This window comes from Natator depressus, chromosome 1 (genome assembly GCF_965152275.1).
Source record: "Natator depressus isolate rNatDep1 chromosome 1, rNatDep2.hap1, whole genome shotgun sequence".
Taxonomy (NCBI): Eukaryota; Metazoa; Chordata; order Testudines; family Cheloniidae; genus Natator; species Natator depressus.
The window spans coordinates 36,315,290-36,335,338 of NC_134234.1; the positions used below are offsets into that span (position 1 = coordinate 36,315,290).

A 20,049-nucleotide genomic window follows, 5' to 3' on the forward strand; every position below is an offset into this window, starting at 1 on the left:
CAAGATTTGGTCCTACAAGCAGGCTCCCAATCCTACGCTCCGTTCACCAGTGCACACTGCATGGTTTCCTGTAGGGTCTAACCCTGCAAGAACGTTCTGCACATTTTAGCCATCATCACTGTAGGCCAAATTATATGCCTAAATTACTGACAGCATGTTATAACAATGCTCAAGCCACTTATCAACGAATCTCAGAAATCAGGGATGGAAAAGGTCTGGATATAGGATTATGATAGTGTTTGTAAACATAGCCTTATATAACGTGTTCATCTGTCATATGAATGGTAAAGCTCAAGGGTCAAATTCTCACTTCATTCAGCCAGATTGCAATTGAAAAGTGTAACCAGTTTGTAATTGTGCAAGGATAGCTAAGGGTAGAACATGAACCTGATGATTTATTGTTCAGATAGTAACTAAATAGCATGCAATATGCAAAGCCACATTTACAAAGAATAAGGTAAAATACTTCAAATAAAGTTTTTCTATATTCACTGGAAATACCTATTGGTTTGTGCTAGAGATCTACAAACTACTCAAAGAATAAAAATCTGTTAGTGTTATTCACCTCTATATTTATGAAAATGTCCATGATTTTAAACCTTGAAATGCCCATTAAAATCAATAGAGTCACACAGTTAAATCCCCAAATTCTGATAATGTTTAAATGAACTGGACATTTTATATTTAAACTGAAGTCATCAGGAAAAACACAATTAGTTTTCTGAAGTGGTAATAGGAAAAGAAATTATCAAAAGAAGTACAAGTTAATTTAACAAAACAATCCAACATAAATTATCTTCTAAATTAATCCCTTGTGTAAAACTGTAATCCTTACATGAGCACGCGCACACACATACACACATCAAAGCACGCATTCAAAATAAATGAAATAAACCAGATAGATAAAAGAATACATATGGATCCATGTGAGATATATTTAGCGCACAAATGAGAAATGACCACTAATGACTTGATTGCTTCTGAATTACCATTTAAATACAAATCCCCCCCATGTAGTCTCAGTTGGATATGACTGATAACACCATTATGAAGTAGGTAAGTACTGTGAGAATTAATTAAACTAACAAATGCTAAGTATCATATTATTATTCACTTCCTGATTTATTTATTACACCATGTTGCTATGCTCTGTTAACAAGCTGCTGTTTCACTTCAGAGGCAGCTGCATTTCACGTCTGGGCAATGTGATTCTAACATGGATCTGACTGTGCCCACCCACACAAGAGTAAGCAATGGAAGGAGAGGGGGTAAGGAACACCCTCATTGTGCCCATGTGCAAAAGCCATCCACAATGGCAGCTTCAGCGCTAGTGCCACCCGTTTTATATTTTCCAAAGGGGACAGAGAGGGGGTGGATCTCCTCTACCTTCTGCACTTGCCAGCAGAGCTGGCTGGACACGGAATATACTGCACCATCTCCAAGAAGCACAATCCACCTGAGCTCTCTGGAGCTCCAGGAAGCACTGCATCTGTCGAAGGTAAAGTGCAGCTTGTACCTATCTATGGGGCAATGCACCTCTTCTCTGCCCCTAATACAAATCTTTGCCTTAAAGGCACAATAGAACCACATATTTATTAGAGAAGTGCTAAAGCTCATTGGAATCCTTTGAAATGGAAGATGATTATAACTATTTTATATGTGTGTAGAATGTCCCTAAGCCTCTAACTGCCAGATGCTGGGACTGGATGACAGAGGATGGATCATTTGATGATTGCCCTGTTCTGTTCATTCCCTTTGAAGCATCTGGCATTGGCCACTGTAAAAGGACAGGATACTGGGCTAGATGGACTATGGCTCTGACCCAGTATGGCCGTTCTTATGTTCTATAATATTATTAACTATTCACCAGTAATTCGCTCACATTTATTATATAATCAAAACAAAATCATTAGTGTATATTTAAGTTTTCTAAATGCATTCAAATTAGGACCTTCACCAAAAAAAATACACACAGAACTTGCCACACTGGATTCAGACCTAAGGTCCATCTAGTTCAGTGTCCTGTGTGACAGGAGCCAACAAGGGATGCTTCTGAGGAAGGTGTAAGAACCATGCAGCAGGCAGATATGGGGTAATCTGCCCCCCACAGTAGGTCTCACCCTAATCTAGATAGTTGGAGATTTTCTCAAGCCCTGAAGCATGAGGTCCAACATTCCTTTCAAAGCTTTTGTTGGCATTAACTATTATAATTCTGAATATTCTTGTTATCCATATCATAGAATCATAGAAGAGTAGGGTTGGAAGAGACCTCAGGAGGTCATCTAGTCCAACCCCCTGAACATGTCCTAGCTCTTTTAGAATCTTGTACTTCTTAGTTTCAACTTCCTGTGGCAATGATTTCCACAGTTTAATCACATGTTGGGTGGGAAAATATTTTCTTTTGTCAGTTTTGAATTTGCCACTTTTTTTGTTCTTGTGTTATGAGGCAAGGAGAACTGAAGCTCACAATCTACCTAATCTAGACCATTCACTATTTTATATACTTTTATCATGTCTCTCCTTATTCATCTCTTTTCTGAGGTAAACAACCCTCATCTTTTCAATCTCCCTTCATAGGAGAGTTTTTTCCAGGCTCTATCATCTTTGTTGAACTTCTCTGAACCCCTTTTAGTTCTGCAATATCCTTTTTTGAGGTGGAGCAATCAGTACTGCACAGTATTCCAGAGGAGGCCACATCCAGGACTGGATTAATCTATCACTGGGCCCTAGGCAAGTATACACTTCTGGGCCTCTATCTTGTTGGAGAAGGAAGCAGTTTCTCTACCCAGTGCCATTCTCTCTCCTTGGCTCTGTTAGGAATGGCAAAGTGAGTCTCAGCAGTGCATGAGACCTGTTCTGCCCACTCATCCACTCGTGTGGATTTGCCTGCGAAGTGAAAGAATTTAATTCACTTGACTGAGCAGCACTGCAACCTGGTGCATGGGGTCACAATGCTGCTCACTAGGTGAGTGAAGTTCTCTCAGTTTACATGCAAATCCATAATTAAATTCATAAATTTCACCCCATCCACCAAATTTGGGCCCTAGGCATGTACCTGGTTTTCCTGTGTGTTAATCCAACCCTGGACATCATGGATTTACATCAGCCAACAGGCAGTCTGCGGGCCAAAACCGGACTCCAACATGCTTTTGAACAGACTCCAAAATCTTTTTATTTACTTATTATCATTGGGGTTTTTTTATTATTTTCTCTGGAGTCTGGACCTTGACAAAAAATTGACTATCTCCAATTTACATAAAGTCATTATAATATTCTCCATAGCACTCACCATCCCATTTCTCATGCATCCTAAGATCACACACTAACACTAGGAAGGAAGTAGAGTTAGGAATTCTAGAGGATGGTAACAGATGAGAACATAAAAACATAAGAATGAGCATACTGGGTCAGACCAAAGGTCCATTCAGCCCAGTATCCTGTCTGCCAACAGTGGCCAATGCAAGGAGGGAGTGAAACTAACAGGTAATGATCAAGTGATCTCTCTTCAGCCATCCATCTCCACCCTCTGACAAACAGAGGCTAGGGACACCATTCCTTGCCCATCCTGCCTAATTACCATTAATGGACCTAACCTCCATGAATTTATCTAGTTCTCTTTTAAACCCTGTTATAGTCCTAGCCTTCACAACCTCCTTAAGCAAGGAGTTCCACAAGTTGACTATGTGCTATGTGAAGAAGACCTTTCTTTTATTTGTTTTAAACCTGCTGCCCTTTAATTTCATTTGGTGGCCCCTAGTTCTTATATTATGGGAACAAGTAAATAACTTTTCCTTATTCACTTTCTCCACACCACTCATGATTTTATAGACCTCTATCATATCCCCCCTAATCTCTTCTTTTCCAAGCTGAAAAGTCCTAGCCTCTTTAATCTCTCCTCATATAGGACCCGTTCCAAATCCCTAATCATTTTAGTTGCCCTTCTCTGAACCTTTTCAAATGTCAGTATATCTTTTTTGAGATGAGGAGACTACATCTGTACACAGTATTCAAGGTATGGGCGTACCATGGATTTATATAAGGGCAGTAAGATATTCTCCGCCTTACTCTCTATCCCTTTTTTAATGATTCCTAACATCCCGTTTGCTTTTTTGACTGCCACTGCACACTGCGTGGACGTCTTCAGAGAACTATCCATGATGACTCCAAGATCTCTTTCCCGATTAGTTGTAGCTAAATTAGCCCCCCTCATCATATTGTATGTATAGTTGGGGTTATTTTTTCCAATGTGCAATACTTTACATTTATCCACATTAAATTTCATTTGCCATTTTGTTGCCCAATCACTTAGTTTTGAGAGATCTTTTTGAAGTTCTTCTCAGTCTGCTTTGGTCTTGACTATCTTGAGCAGTTTAGTCAGCAAACTTTGCCCCCTCACTGTTTACCCCTTTCTCCAGCTCATTTATGAATAAGTTGAATAGGATTGGTCCTACGACTGACCCTTGGAGAACACCACTAGTTACCGCTCTCCATTCTGAAAATTTACCATTTATTCTTACCCTTTGTTCCCTGTCTTTTAACCAGTTCTCAGTCCATGAAAGGGTCTTCTCTCTTATCTCATGACAACTTAATTTACATAGGAGCCTTTGGTGAGGGACCTTGTCAAAGGCTTTCTGGAAATCTAAATACACTATGTCCACTGGATCCCCCTTGTGCACTTGTTTGTTGACCCCCTCAAAGAACTCTAATGGATTAGTAAGACATGATCTCTCGTTACAGAAACCATGTTGACTTTTGTGCAACAATTTATATTCTTCTATGTGTCTGACAATGTTATTCTTTACTATTGTTTCAACTAATTTGCCCGGTACTGACGTTCGACTTAGAGGGGAGCAGCCTTCAGCCCAGAGAATCTTAGTAGAACTCCTGGACAGGGCCAGCCTTAAGGAAAACAGTGCCCTGGGCAAGCTTTCTTTGGCGCCTTTTAAGTACTACTCCCTGAGCAGCAGGTGGCGGCTCAGCAGGCAAAGCAGCAGCTGGTGGAGCGGGAGTGGTGCTGCTAGGAGGATGAAGAGGGGATGCATGTGATTGCCTGGCTCCTGCCCCACAGCCGCTTTATCCCCTTACCCCGTCTCCCAGGTGGGCATGGCCCTTCTGCAACCTCGTAACCACAGTGCGCACACATACCCTAACCATGGCGCCCTGGGTAGTCACCCACCCATAAGGCCAGCCCTGCTCCAGGAGGGTTTCCTAACCGTCTAAAGTCCTTAATAATTTCTACAAGGAGAAATTAAGTGGCTTCTGCTAAGCCACTGAAGCCCTTCAGCAGTTCCACTGTCATGCACTTAAAAACTTAAGCTCTTAAAGATGTAAGCGCATGAAAGTTAAGCACTGAAGAGCATAATTGGCTCAGCTAGAAACCACTTTGCTTCTATCACAATTTTTTAAAGGAATTCCGTCAAGTCAGGGGGTCCCCCTAGACTTCTGTACCTCGAGGTGTTGCAAAGCTGCCTCCTAAACAAATCAGTTCTGCACATGGCAAAGCCAAGCCATCAGAGAGCTTGGCCAATTTAGTGCTTCACTGTTTTACGTGCTTGAAACTTTTAGTGCTGAATCACTCAATTGGCTGATGTTTACATAAACTGACAGCTTTGCTGCTGGTGATCTGGTTTTAAGGAGGAATGCTTCTTTTTTTATTTCATGTTTCAAAATAAATTTTATTCAAATCTCTGTGCACAAGAGATTAGAGATTTGTAAATGACTGTCAGTTGCTTGGTTTGGCAACTTGTCTCTTTCTGAGTGAAAAGTGGCTGAAAAGTCATTCTCACTTCTGGTGAATTCTATAGTATTTATCCTGTAGTTCTGAAACTTCCCCAGATCATTCTCTTCATACCAGTAGTTTGTTCCTATTAAAAGCTGTGAGGGTGAGGCAAACTAGCAATGAGGCCATGTCAAGGTTCCTCCCCCACTCTGAACTCTAGGGTACAGATGTGGGGACCTGCATGAAAACCTCCTAAGCTTACTTTCACCAGCTTAGGTTAAAACTTCCCCAAGGTACAAATTAATTTTATCCTTTGACCCTGGATCTCCACTGCCACCACCAAACTCTAACTGGATTTACTGGGAAATGTAGTTTGGACACATCTTTCCCCCCCAAAATCCTCCCAACCCTTGCACCCCACTTCCTGAAGAAGGTTTGATAAAAATCCTCACCAATTTGCATAGGTGACCACAGACCCAAACCCTTGCATCTGAGAACAATGAAAAAGCATTCAGTTTTCTTACAAGAAGACTTTTAATAGAAGTAAAGGAATCACCTCTGTAAAATCAGGATGGTAGATACCTTACAGGGTAATTAGATTCAAAACAGAGAATCCCTCTAGGCAAAACCTTAAGTTACAAAAAAAGACACAGAGACAGGAATAGTCATTCTATTCAGCACAGTTCTTTTCTCAGCCATTTAAAGAAATCATAATCTAACACATACCTAGCTAGATTACTTACTAAAAGTTCTAAGACTCCATTCCTGTTCTATCCCCGGCAAAAGCAGCATATAGACAGACACAGACCCTTTGTTTCTCTCCCTCCTCCCAGCTTTTGAAAGTATCTTGTCTCCTCATTGGTCATTTTGGTCAGGTGCCAGCGAGGTTACCTTTACCTTCTTAACCCTTTACAGGTGAGAGGATTTTTCCTCTGGCCAGGAAGGATTTTAAAGGGGTTTACCCTTGCCTTTATATTTATGACAGCAACCTTCAACTCTAAGCACTTAACCACATTCCAGAACTACCAGGGAGTTGCGAGAAAAGCTGGGTGAGTCACTGAATCTAGGGGGCCTGCAGAAAGACAGGGAAAGACAGAGGCTCTGATCTAAGACATGCAAGCACTTTTAGCAGCTGGTGGCACTGCAGTGGCCTAATATAAGGGGAATCCTTCTCCAGTGGATATGATAAAGTTGAGTAGAGCAGAGCTGCCTTCCTACACATCCTAGCACCAGGAGGAGAATGGACAGAGAGGACACAGGGAGCCAAGGAAAGGGCAGAGATGTGGGGCTGGATCCCAGTATTGCCAGTCTCAAACATTTGAAAAATCATGAGGGTTTTTTTTAAAGTAAATAAAATACATTTGGGTGTGGTTTTTTTTTTAAAAAAAAACATTTGCCTTCTGCCTCCTGACCCCTTAGGGTGCAATCAGTTCACATTCCCAAGCTTTTCTCTGCAACCACAAGGGCCAGAAACTTTCATTTAAAAAAGGTAAGCCAAGATTCTCATGCAATCTCTTTATTCTAGCAGCAGGGACTCTAGGGAAAAACTCCCATCACAGAAGATCTACAATAAAAAAGCCCAGAAGAGCATTCAGCTGGGGAATGAAGCAGCAGGGTTAGCAATGTGGAACCAGCACTGCCTGCAGTCTGGTCCCAATGAAGAGGCTGGCTGGGGAGCCAGGATAGGGAAATTTACAGGGAGGTAAAACAAGCTGCCCAGGACCATGCAGAGAGTCAGTAGCAGAGCCAGGTTTAGCACTCAGAGCTAGCTGATATCTACCCCATTCTCATTCTTCCAGACCACACGGCCTTCTAGCCAAAGTCCCTTGTTGTGCACTTTATGTGTAAACTGTTGTGAGCACACATACACAAAGTAAAGAAAAAACTATTTTTCTTTAATAAGTAACAATCTTTGGAATGCACAAATACTTTACCTTGACTATTATAGCGTGAGCTCTTTGAAAAAAAATATGGAAAAAATAAATAATATTAATTTGCATCCATACAGCTGCCTTTCAACTAGAAGAACCGCAGACCTTCAGAATGAAAATTGCCTATTATATCATCTAGTCTAACTTCCTGACAATCAAGGATAAATATCCCAGGGTGCTATATATTATAATACATGCAGGGAGGAATCACTTTACTCCACTTTGAATTTCAGCCACATATGGGTTGGAAAAAGAGATTCTATTCTGTGCTGCGGAAGGAATACATTCTCCAAGTGAAAACAGAATACATAAACTATTTGTAATTCTAACTGTTCATCTTTTAAAGTAACAGGTTAAAAATGAAGGGATTCCCTTCCCCAGGAATTCCTTATGTTCAGAACATAATTTATACCAAGTTTTCAGAGTGGAAATGATTTCAGTTTTATACGCTATGCTGCAGAGTAACTTGTCCCCTTTGAGGGCTACAGATAAACTGCACCTCCCTTAACTTGGAAAGTTAGTTTTGTAGTTTGCAAGCAGGTCCCCGTAGAAAGAATTTTAATCATAATTGACTAGAATGACTTATTTTAGTCAAAGCACAGTTTAACAGCACTTACCAGTAAGAGTGGGGTGGGGGCTTTATTCTCTGCAAACATTGTAAGATCCACAAAGAGCTTATTGACATTGTGTCATTGTGAAGTAAGATAGCTCCGCTCTCCAGCAACCTCACTGGAAAATAGGCCTCATCTATGAGGGAATTTGCCCCAGTTTAGTTACAGCTATTATGGCATATCCAAAGTGTAGACAGGCAAGACTGCTATACACTTATGTATGAGCTCAAACTAGATGATCATAATGGTCCCTTCTATTTTATATCTGTGATTTTCTGCAGTGCAACTTGACATTGAGAAGAGTTGAACCAGTGCAAACCATGTATTGCAGTTTTGCCTGCCTACATTAGGGGGCCGTACTGGTGAGGCTATCCTGGTATTTGGTCACCCATGGCTGAAATCCCCTGAACAGGCAAGGCCTCATTTCTGTGTGAATCCTCAAGTAGAGTCAGAGCACTCTGGAGATGAGAATCTGTTCGACTCCTATTCTCTGCTTCAAGAGACAAAATTTTTTCAGTGGTTACAAGATATTCAGGATTTCAGCCTGAATATATGAAAACTTTAGGAGGATAATTATCCCAGAATTTCATGAAACTGTATTTTTTATCCCAAGCAGAAAGTCATGGAACATTCTTCTTGCTTGTGCCCCGTTCAGTAGTTATTATTATAACTGGTCTAAGGATTATGTTTGCAATATTGGCACCAAAGGTTCAAATCTCTGCAAGGGTAATACAATCCTTCACTCCTCAGAAGCAGATAATGAGTTTTATACATGGATGAAGATTCTTTGCATGAGATGTTAAACCCCCAAGATTTTCCCATGATGATTTTCATATTAGTAAGGGTTTGCTTAAATTCCTGAGGGCAAAGCCTTGTCTAGATGCATATCTAAATTCCAATGAACTAACAGCAGTTACTTTACACACCTGTAGGGGAGTGAGTCTATACCCCTTAGGTGGACACATTGTATTTTACTTTCAAATCTGTGACGAATTATTTTCTTCTTATTTTAATTCTATTTTCAGTCCTATACTGGATACAAGTAAAGATAAAACTGGAGCAAATGTGAAAACTGTTGCAAAGAATTAGTGTCCTGTGGCATAATAAATTGTATTTTCTATACTATAAAACCTTATTTGACAGAGATAGACTACAATTGTCTTTTATCAGAGCCCTCTTTAAAGGCAGAAAACTCTATGCTGAAAGTGAAGAACATATAATATCATTTCTAGTAACAATTAATCATAATTTAGGTCATCACCCAATGTAAAAATTAATCTTTTAAAATAAGGCATAGCAATAAATATGGCAGCATAATAGAATAGAATTTAAATTTGAGAGAGATGTACATGTGATTATGCCAGTTTCATGGAGGATAGGTCCATCAATGGCTATTAGTCAAGATGGTCACGGATGCAACACCATGCTCTGGGTGCCCCTAAGCCTCTGACTGCCAGAAGCTGGGAGTAGATGACAGGGGATAGATCACTCAATAATTACCCAGTTCTATTCATTCCCATTGAAGCATCTGGTATTGGCCACTGTCAGAAGACACCATGGTCTGACCCAGTATGGCCAGTTGTACGTTCGGTTAATTTCCCACAAACCAGATCCTGTTGAAAAAGTGTGCAAATCCACTTACGCGCTGGATTTCTGGAATTTTTTGCCAACTCTTAGAAAATATGGACAAGTCCAATGAGAAAGGATCCTACTGATTTCAAGGACAGTTGGATCAGACCCTGAACAAACATCTTGGGGGGAGGGATAGCTCAGTGGTTTGAGCATTGGCCTGCTAAACCCAGGGTTGTGAGTTCAATCCTTGAGGGGGCCATTTAGGGATCTGGGGCAAAAATTGGGGATCAGTCCTGCTCTGAGCAGGGGGTTGGACTAGATGACCTCCTGAGGTCCCTTCCAACCCTGATATTCTATGACTATCTCCTTTTTCAAATTTCTGGACACTTAAAGAACCATCCCACTGATTTCAGTTCAGATGGATAACTACAAAGGGAGTCTCTTCTGTCCATGAACGAGAGAGTTAGGTGCACAACTCCCCTTAGAGTTAACAAAAGTTGCCTACAGCTTTGTAGGGACACGGATGAGTGTTGCAAGAGAGCAGAGCTAAGACAAGCCAAGGGCTGATGTGCATGCTGCCTTCTAGGCATCATTCAGTGATATGTAATACGTCAAAGGGAGCGGACACTGCAGACTGAATTGCCAGCAAACACTGTGCCCAGGGCTTGTGTGTTGATCAGCTGAGTGTGGTTCTCAGTAAACATTATCTTTCACACTCAGCTGCTCAACACAACAAGCCCTGGGCACTGCATTCTTCCCAACCCTTCAGGACCTGCTTCTTTCAGCTGTGTCTGTGGCTGGGTGTCAAATAGCCTCTATTCTTACTTTCTCTATGGCCAGCTCTTCCGAACGCTTGTAAAGCAGTATTCCAGGGTGGCAACAGGAGTATATTGAAATGATAACAATGTTCCATGTGCACACTGTCAGCTTGCGCAGGATAGGCCTGATGACCATCTCTCTCTCATGCCACCTGGATGCTTTGCCCCCTCTGCACACTCCACTTTCCCCCTGCTCACAAAAGCTCACATCAGAGAGGATATAGAGATCTGCTCATGTTGCTTAGCACTGCATACTTTTCTCCAAACTATGTAGAAACCTCTCTGAGCAAGCGGGGCCCAATCTTCCTCTCAATTACTTCAATTAAAAGAATTGGGCCCCATGATAAGCTAACTCTGAACACTTGGTTTTCAGACCACCATACTTTTCAACAGCCTGAACCAAAATACATATTCTAGGACATCTTTAGGACTTTAAGCCACAAGGGCCCTATTTTCACTTAACGTCAAGTTCACTTTACACCACTCTAGCAGGGTATAGGATCCTTAAAGAAGGAGTACATTACATTTAGAGCCACCTCAAGGCTCCTTTATATGAATAAAGTGGTTGTAGGGTGAATGAGAAATGTTTTCTAATAATCTGACCCAGACAGAATCCTCAAAAGGGAACTTTTTAAACAGGTATTTTAGAGGCGAGCTCAATCAGGTGATCTGAAAGTGCAAGAAATTGTTTCTTTTCAGTCCTTTGGAAGAAAAACTCCAGAATTGGACAAAGTAGGATGGATTGAATTACATTTTAGAACACTGAAAATAAGTGTAAAAAACAAATCTTTCTACCTTTTGCAGAAAGTGATACTTATGCAATGGCAGCCTTCAACTAGACAGCCACATCTGACAGACTACAAATGATACAAAATTCAGTAGCCAATTCTCTGTATATCTTAGCACAAAATAGCTCATGTTCTTCACGAATACATTTCTTTCCAGTTGCGTTTCATTTTCCTTTGGCAATTAAGTACTTTTCTACTCACCCTGTCTGTTATATATTTAACAAGAGTTGGCAAGAGCCAACAGCTGCATTGTTTCGGAGCGACATAATAGTGTGTTATGCTTTCATCTCTTCTTTCATTCTGGTGCTCTGCATATCACAGCTTTTTCACACCAAGATGCAATAGATTCTCTCTCTCCTGCACCCTGGATGCTCTGTCTCTCATTCAGCACCTTTGCCCCTTGGATGCTCCTTCTCTGTCTGCTCCTCTTCTCCTTGGATGGTCCCTTACACTCAGCTCTCATGCTCTATTTTTGTATTCTTTGTAGCCTGTGCTACCTCCTGATCGAAACAGCATCACAACAGGGATTCCTCTGCATGCCACAGCAATACACACAAATATTCCTTTTCTCCATCAGTGAAAACTACAAAATAAATACTACTCTGCATCTGAACCGTTGCCATCTCGGCACTAACATGTGGAGCATAACACTAAGGCTAAATGCAAAAATTGAAAGATCTGTGGTGTCTTTCAACTTTGAAAGCATTTAATACAGGGGAGAAAAGTGCTGCAGAATTCACTCTGGAAATGATGACACTCAGTTGTTTCCCAATATATGTGATCCTTCAGATTTAACTGCCTGAATTAAATTGACATTGCCCTCCTCTCACCTGTTTTATATCAGTGTAACCCAATTAACTTCAGTATAAATACTCCTGATTTACAACAGTGTATGGGCGAAGAAAATTGGGTGCGAAGTATTAAACATAAGGGTGACTTGACAGACTGTAAGACCGGTACTCTGCTGAACACAGCACTACATCTGTAGTTGTGCTGTTGTGTTATTATCACTGAAAAGACTTTCAACAAAAAAAAACAAATTCAAATCATAATATCTTGGACAGATTATTTCTAGAAGAGATTGGGCCTGATTCTCCTGTCACTTACATAGCATTTGTGCCACTGTGTCTTTATTAACTTTGTGGAGTTACTCCTGATTTCCACCAGTGTAAGTGAAATCAGAATCAGGCACCATAGATCTGGCACTACCATGCTTGGATGAAATTAAGAAAGGGAAATTTTAGGTAAAAAAATCCATCAGTAAGAGCTTTTGGACTAATCTCCTATGGAAACCAGTTGAAGACCAATTGCTTAGGACATTAAAACTAGACTGGACAAAACCTGCACAATCAGGAATGAATAAACCTGTAATGGCAGGAAGGTGAACTAGATGATTTAACAGGTCTTCCCCAACTCTAGATTATATGATTCTGTGTTTATTCTTCAAACTAATGCAATGATTAACTAAAATTAAGCTGTAAAATGGTAACTGTCTCTTACAGCATCCCACTATAGAAGGTAACAGTCAAAATACAAATGCTAAAGTTATCAGCAATAGTAATACTAGATCTAAAAATACTATACTGAGCTACCTCAGAATATTTTAAATATTGGGTAAAACTTGCTCTAGTTATACTACCTGTATTGCTATTATATTAAATAATTTAATTGTTTTATAATAATGCAAGATAGGCCACCTGGGATGCCTTCTATTAATTTCAGCATTACAGGATCAGATTCCCCCTGGGGAGGGAAAAATCAATGTAAGAGAAAACTCTACACTGAAACTGCAAAACTGTTAACTATGTAACGCACTAAACTTTCCTTCTACCCAATCCAAGTCCTAATGAACAAAAAGAAGTACTGTACATCACAAGCAAAGCATCTCAGTGCCTCAATAATATAATATTAGACAGGTAGATAATTTCCAATGCTGAATAACAGAATACAAGAAGGCTTAGTGATTGCCACATTATTCAACAGATATTATCTGATTATAGATGAACATACTAGTTGTTAAAATTAGAAATTGATACCTTAATACGTTAGAGTAATTTATGTCTCTAAGAACAAAATATTCAACTGCAGCTGGAAATTTCTGATCCTTATATATAAGGTTATGGGAGCTCACCATACACATGTTATATGGGAGAAAAAATATTTTACATATAACAACTTAACACTGGAAATGTTTGTGTCACTAATTTTACAGTCTTCCAAAGCAACAGAATTGTATATAGCAGGTTCTATCCAAATTCAAAATTAATGTTAACGGTCACAGTATTTTAACATTCTTCCTTAGTTCTCAGATGTAGACATGTTTATTCAAGTAATCATCAACAAAGCATTTTTAAGAGACTGGGGTCTTCAAACTGCAACCATTTCAATGAATGCTAGAACTCAAGGCAAATCTGTCACTCAAGTTGTTTTTACAACAGAAAGCTCAAAACTTTTTACCCCATTCAATAAGGAAAAAACCTACATGTGAAAGGAGTTCACATCTATTCGGGACAGGAAAAAATATGTACGGCAAGCACTATGTACATTTTGGGTGAAGTAGGAATGTCTTAGAAAAATATAATACACTATCAGCAATTAGTTACAATTATTAATCATAATTAGTACTTGTTTTTAAATAATTTATTTTAAAAATACCATAGGCTTACTATTTTGAACAGGCTTTTTGCAGGAAGGGAATTCAAGCTGAAACTACAAACATGACTAATAGGATAGCTGAGGGTATTTTTATCTTCCAGCCCAGTTATAAACATTTTATTTCGAATAGGAGTTCTTTAAACCTGGTTTAAGTTGCTTAAAATAAACAGACTAAAACTCCATGACAAGGAGGTATTGCAATTATGCTAAGTAATATGAAAATCTCTATGAACTATGATAACTGGAAGAAAGTTAAACATTTACCAACAAAAATAAATATTAATTTTAATCAAAATAACTAAATCATTGCTTATACCAAAAACAAGTTCAGTTTTTTTATTTAAAAACATTTTATTATGTACTAGTAAACACAGATGGTATGCAATTTTAATTATGATTCTATATTTGTTTGCTATTTATACTATGTAATAGTTCAAAGACACTGAATCTTTCCCAATCTCCGTTCATGCTACTTGGGAAATGCCCTATTTTTATGGCTCGTAAAACAGCTGCAGCTTAGCACATCTTAAAGGTAACATGGGTTGATTTTTCCATATCCCTTCCAGTACTAGAAAAGTATGAAAAGGAAGATAAGCAACAGCTCATTTTAAATGATCTATGCTGAGTGGCTTGCATAGGTTAATAACTCCTCATTCTCCTCTCAGCCAAACTAGATTCCCAGCAGCAGCTCTTGGAGCGCTGGGCATTTTAAATAGGGGCTGTGCAGTAAGTAAATGAGATTCCCCCAGTGGCGCCAATTTGGGGAGGGTGGGGGGAAGGAAAAGGTGCCACACACACACACCCAAAAGGTTTTTGCACTTGCTTAAAGTTCCATAGGCCACTGAGCTAGGGGGGTCTACTCAATGGTCCTCTACTAAATGTAGGGATGCTTCTAAATCAGAACAACTGGTGCTGGAGTGGTCCAGAGCAGGGCACCAGCTGCGTGGTTGCCACACCAGTGAAATTTCACCCGGCTGGGCCACATTGCAGCGAGTGGCATTGCGATCTGGTGCAGGCGGTTGCAGTGCCACTGAAATTTGGCCTGGCTGCCCCTCCCTCCAGACAGTGGAGCAGCCAGGCCAAAAGTGTTGCGACCTGGTGCAAGAGAAGCCTCTTCGGTAGGGCAGACTCCACTCAAAGCCACACCGGCTCGTGCACTGTGTGGGGAAGAGAGACGGGAGACTCCCGGGGTGAGGAAGACCCAGGTCCCTGCGAAAGGAGAGGGGGGACTGGAATTTCCCCCCTGCCAAGAAGTATCTGTATTGGGCCACTGCCCAAGAGCAGCATCCGAGGGTGCTCAAAAGGTCTGACAAGAAGTGGGCTAGACACGGTCTACAGCGGAAATACAGGCGAGGGGAGAGAGTGAGCGACTGCCGGGCCCCACCCCATCCCGCAGACCCCTGCCCAGAGGGCAGGAGGGCTCCGCAAGTGGCTCCAGGAGCGGCAGAAAGCAGGGCGGCGCGTGCACAAAGGGGGCTGGGGACAAGGCACCTGAGCCCGCCAGGCTCGCGGCTGCGGGAAACCCAGCAGGGCTGCACAAGAGCGGGCGCTGCAGCCCGCGAGCATCGGCGCTCACCCCGCCTTCCCCGCGCCCGGCTGGCGTAGAGGGACCCGGGGGTCCGGGCAGTGAGGCCAGGGCAGAGCCCGGGAGGGTGGGGGTGTCGGGGAGAATGGCAGGGGGGTTAGGGTCCCGCGTAGGGGCACTGGGGAGATACAGGGGTCGGTCGGGGCAGCGAGGAGGGGATGAGGCAGGGCAGAGGGGTCCAGGCACAGTGGGGTATATGGACAGGACTGCGGGGGCACATCGAGGAGGATGCGGGGAGGCTGTAGGGGGCCGGCCAGAGGGGGGGGGCTATAGGGGTAGATTCTGCGGGGGGGCGGGATATGAGCCAGAGGAGGGCTATAGGGGCAGGATGCTGATGCAGGGAGGATTATAGGGGTCCGGGCAAGGGGTGGGGGAAGGGAAACAGGGGTCGATTCTGGCTGGGGCTGTAGGGGAGGAGACAGGAGTCCCGGCAGGGAAGCGTTGGGGGCTGGGGGGGGGGAGTGTGGGGCCCCCAGCTCCAGCCTGACTCCCTCACCAAGGGGCAGGCAGGAGATCTGCTGGGGGAGCCCCTCGCCCCCTGGGCAGCCGCCAGCCCCGGGGAGCGACACGTCGCCTGCCCCCGCCCGGGCTACGTACTGTGGGAGCCGTCAGGCGGCTGATGCTCTCCCCGAGCGAGTCCAGGTTGACCCGTCTCCTGCGCGGAGCCCTCCTGGCGGCGGCGGCGGCGGCGGCGAGCGGGTCCTGCGGCCCGGGCGGGCTCCGGCTGCCGTTCCAGCAGAGCCTGGACAGGGGACATTCGCCCTCCTCCTCCGGGCTGGTCTCCAGGTAGTCCGAGCCCAGCGAGCTGAAGGACTCCGAGGAGATCTTCCGGCGGGCCATGCTGCTGCGGGCGCCGGGCGAGCATCAGATGTGCAGGGGCAGCGCGGCGGGGCTGCGGCGGGGACCCGGGGGGCGGCTCATGGCTGGAAGTTCATGCCCCTGCCCGGGTGCCCGCGGCCGCAGGGAGCGGGTCCGTGCTGCGGCCCCGGCCCCGGCTCCGCGCCTCCCGCGCCCTGGCCAGGGGGTGCCGCGGGCTCCGCCGGGCTGGGCGGTTTTAAAGCAGATGCAGCCGCAGCCGCCGCCGCCTCCTCGGCTCCTGCCTCCCTCCCGCGCCCCCGCCCGCCGGAACCACGTGGGGTTGAGAGGCTTCGCCTCGCCTGTCGCCGCAGCTCGGGAGCCGCCAGGGCACTTTCCTGGGACTTCCCCCGGGCACCCCCCGGAGAGAACCGGCGCCCACCCCCTTGGCCGTGCGATGGCCTGGGCTGTCAGTCCCGTCCCCCACCCCGGCGCGTCCGATGGCCCCCGGGCTGTCAGTCCCCTCCCGCCTCCGCATGCGGTGGCCGCCGGGCTGTCAGCCCTCGCGCTCCTGGGCAGGGGGAGCCGGGGCTGGGACTTGCCCCTTCCCCCGTGGCCTGCCTGCGGTGCCCAGCCGGAAGGAACTCCCCCTGCTCTGCCAGTGGCCCCCAGTGCCCATTGCACGGCCCCCAGCGCATGGCTCGGGCTCCCCTCCCTGGGCGGACAATCCCCGGGTCTCCCAACTCCCCCCTCCAGACAGTGCCCTGGGCTGCATCCCTCCCATACACACACATCCCACGGACTGGGTCCGGTTCTGAATCAGGACGGAATGAGGCGCCCTGCATCTGGATGGGCTTCCTCAGGTGTCTCGTCTGTCTCCCAAAGTTTCAGACTTCTCTCCTCTTGCCCTTGATCAGGAGGCTAAGCCAGGCCAGGGCTCCCTTCTGCCCAGAGTAGAAGGAATAGCCCCCTGGCTGGCAGGAGCACAAACCAGCGGCTAAGGAGACGTGATGCTGGATCCCACTTTCGGACCTTATGATCTTTAATCCTTAACTCTGTCCTATGAACAAATGCACCAAACTGAGAAAGAGCTCGGGAATATAGAGCTGGGGCAATTGTTTCACCACTGACCCGCTGGGTATCCCACAAGGGCAAAACTTCTACACTGCTGTTACTGCATTGATTGCAATGATTTTATCCCTGGTTTATATTGAGAATGACAGCGAAGAATCAGGCCCCATGTGCGTTGTGCTTGGTGTGAGCAGAGCAATTCTAATGAATCACAGCATCTCTTCCTCTACTTGTTTGGTCACCTGCCCTCCTGGGTGGCGTTTCATCGTTTTGATTTAAAGTGGTTAAATACTACTAACACATAGTGTACAGCTATGCCACAGATTTATCATAAAGATATGCTGAAAGCAAGTGCCTTCTGCAGCCATGGCAAGAAATAGTTTACATGCTGTAATAAACAAATTTAGTACATTTCAGAGAAGAGACTTACTAGAGGCTGCAAAAATTAGTTTAGTTTAGATCACACATCCAGCTATTGGGCATGTCAGTTTCTCCTGTCTTCTTATTTTGCCTTTCTTGGAAACTCTAGTTACAGTGTTTATTTACTTCTTTTTCAAATGCTTCCCCCCCCCCCCCCGCCGTCAGTACTGGACAGCTCCATTTCTTGTAAGTAAGATGTTTTCAGCTCTGCAACTATAATTACTGCTAAAGAAGCGGAATGCTGTTGTTACTTATCTTGCTAGTTGTTTGCTCCCAAAATAAGAACTTTTTGAATGTCATTCAGAACGCTAAGAATTATGTAAAGACTTTTAAAAAAATGTACTTTGTCATCAACTCTATTCAGTACAACAGTTCATTATGCCGCTTTTGTACTAGCATCACATCCACTAGCATCAATTATTTATCCAAGAAATCCCATGCAGAAATAAAATGCAGGCCACATAACACCATTCAAATGAACCCTTTTTTTAAAAAGTGCTAAACAGAGCTTTGAGGACACATGACACCTTTGAAGACAGTGAAAGGGAAGCTATCATCATTCCCCCCGCGCTCCAAGCCATGCATTCCCTTTAAAGAAAAGTTAAGCAATTCATGGCAATAGGGCTAACAATTTCGCAAATTTTGCCCAGGCAAAAAGGCTCTTTACAAACATGATGTTAATTTTATTATTTCATGCTACCAATGAATAAGATAGATTCTTCCGTGTTTGGTTTATCTTTAATGTCATAAAAAATGTTTAGGATGTGTGGTTTTCAGAACTGTATTTTGCGGGCAGGTTTCCTACCTTTCTATTTGGGTAGGGATTAGATATTACTCTCTATATATCACATTCTCATCCTACCAAGTAACATTAAACCTCTGGATAGAGAAGTCCTGATCCAAAGCCCATTGAACAGATTGGAAGGAACAGGGCCATAGACAGCACACATCATAGCATAATGAGCCCAGGTGTCTGATTGGGACAGTGGGGAGAGAAGAAGGATGGGGAAAGGATTACAAAAAACCTGCTTTTAATCAGAATCTTTAAAGATGGGGAAATAGAAAGCGCCAGCCAGGGCATTCCTTTCAGTTTCATCACCAGGGTTCCCCCTGGCTTGACAAGTTTTCATTACAAAGGGTCTAGAAGAGTGGGTATGTGGTGGGAGGAGAGGATATTTTCCCCCAGTGAAACTAGGGAATGGATCCCAGCCAGGCTTCATGTCTTGCACTTAGTGTGCGTTCCTGCCAGAGGCTCAAACTCGGATTAACCAGTGTGCACTCAGGCACTTGCACAGGGCCCCATCTCAGAGAGGCCCCCCAACCACCAAGAAAAAAAAACAGTTGCAATGCTGTGAGCCCGTGTACCAGGTCACAGAACTACCCATTCACATTTGGTCTGAGGTTTGGTCCAATTACCTGCCTTGTGGGCAGGTGTCATGTGTGTGCATATGATGCTAGCAGTTCATGGTCCTCAGAGAGGTACACAGATGAGACTGTCAGGGACACAATAGAATGGTCCCACCCCAATTTTAGCAGCCTCTGTGCTGTTGAGGAGGATGAAAGTCTCAGGGAAGGAGGACATCAAGCTGGAGCAGAAGGAAACAATCCCATAGTTGGGAACCTCCTTCCAGATCATGTCATGGCATCCTCTTGCATTGAGGGTACCCCTTCTGGCACAGGAACCCCAGTTACTAGGAAGAGCCAGGAAATAATAATGGGGGGTTCAGTTATTAGAAATCTAGATAGTTGGGTTTGTGATGCTCAGGAAAACCACATGGTAAATTGTCTGCCAGATGTGAAGGTTGCAGATCTCATGAGTCATCTAGACAGACTTATGTGTACTACTGGAGAAGATTCAGTGGTGTGGTACATGTAGGTACCAATGACACAGGGAAAGGCAGGGGAGAAGTCCTGGAGACCAAATTTAGGCTGCTAGGTGAGAAAATGAAGTCCAGAACCTCCATGCTAGCTTTCTCTGAAATGCTTCCATTTCCATCTGCAGGACCGGGAGACAGGCAGAACTGCAGGGTCTCGATACATGGACAAGATGATAGTGCAGGAAAGAGGGTTTTAAGTTTATTAGG

The 20,049-nt window shown here is 43.9% G+C and overlaps 1 protein-coding gene across 1 annotated transcript in view; it reads right to left on the reverse strand.

Moving 5' to 3' along the window:
• The window catches only part of GUCY1A2 (guanylate cyclase 1 soluble subunit alpha 2), a 296,894-nt gene extending 280,347 nt beyond the window's left edge, over nt 1-16,547 (reverse strand). The window contains exon 1 of the mRNA XM_074957390.1: nt 16,277-16,547. Coding sequence (XP_074813491.1) covers nt 16,277-16,519 — 243 coding nt within the window. The 5' untranslated portion in view covers nt 16,520-16,547. The remainder of the gene's footprint in view (nt 1-16,276) is intronic.
• Between the last annotated feature and the right edge of the window lie 3,502 nt (nt 16,548-20,049).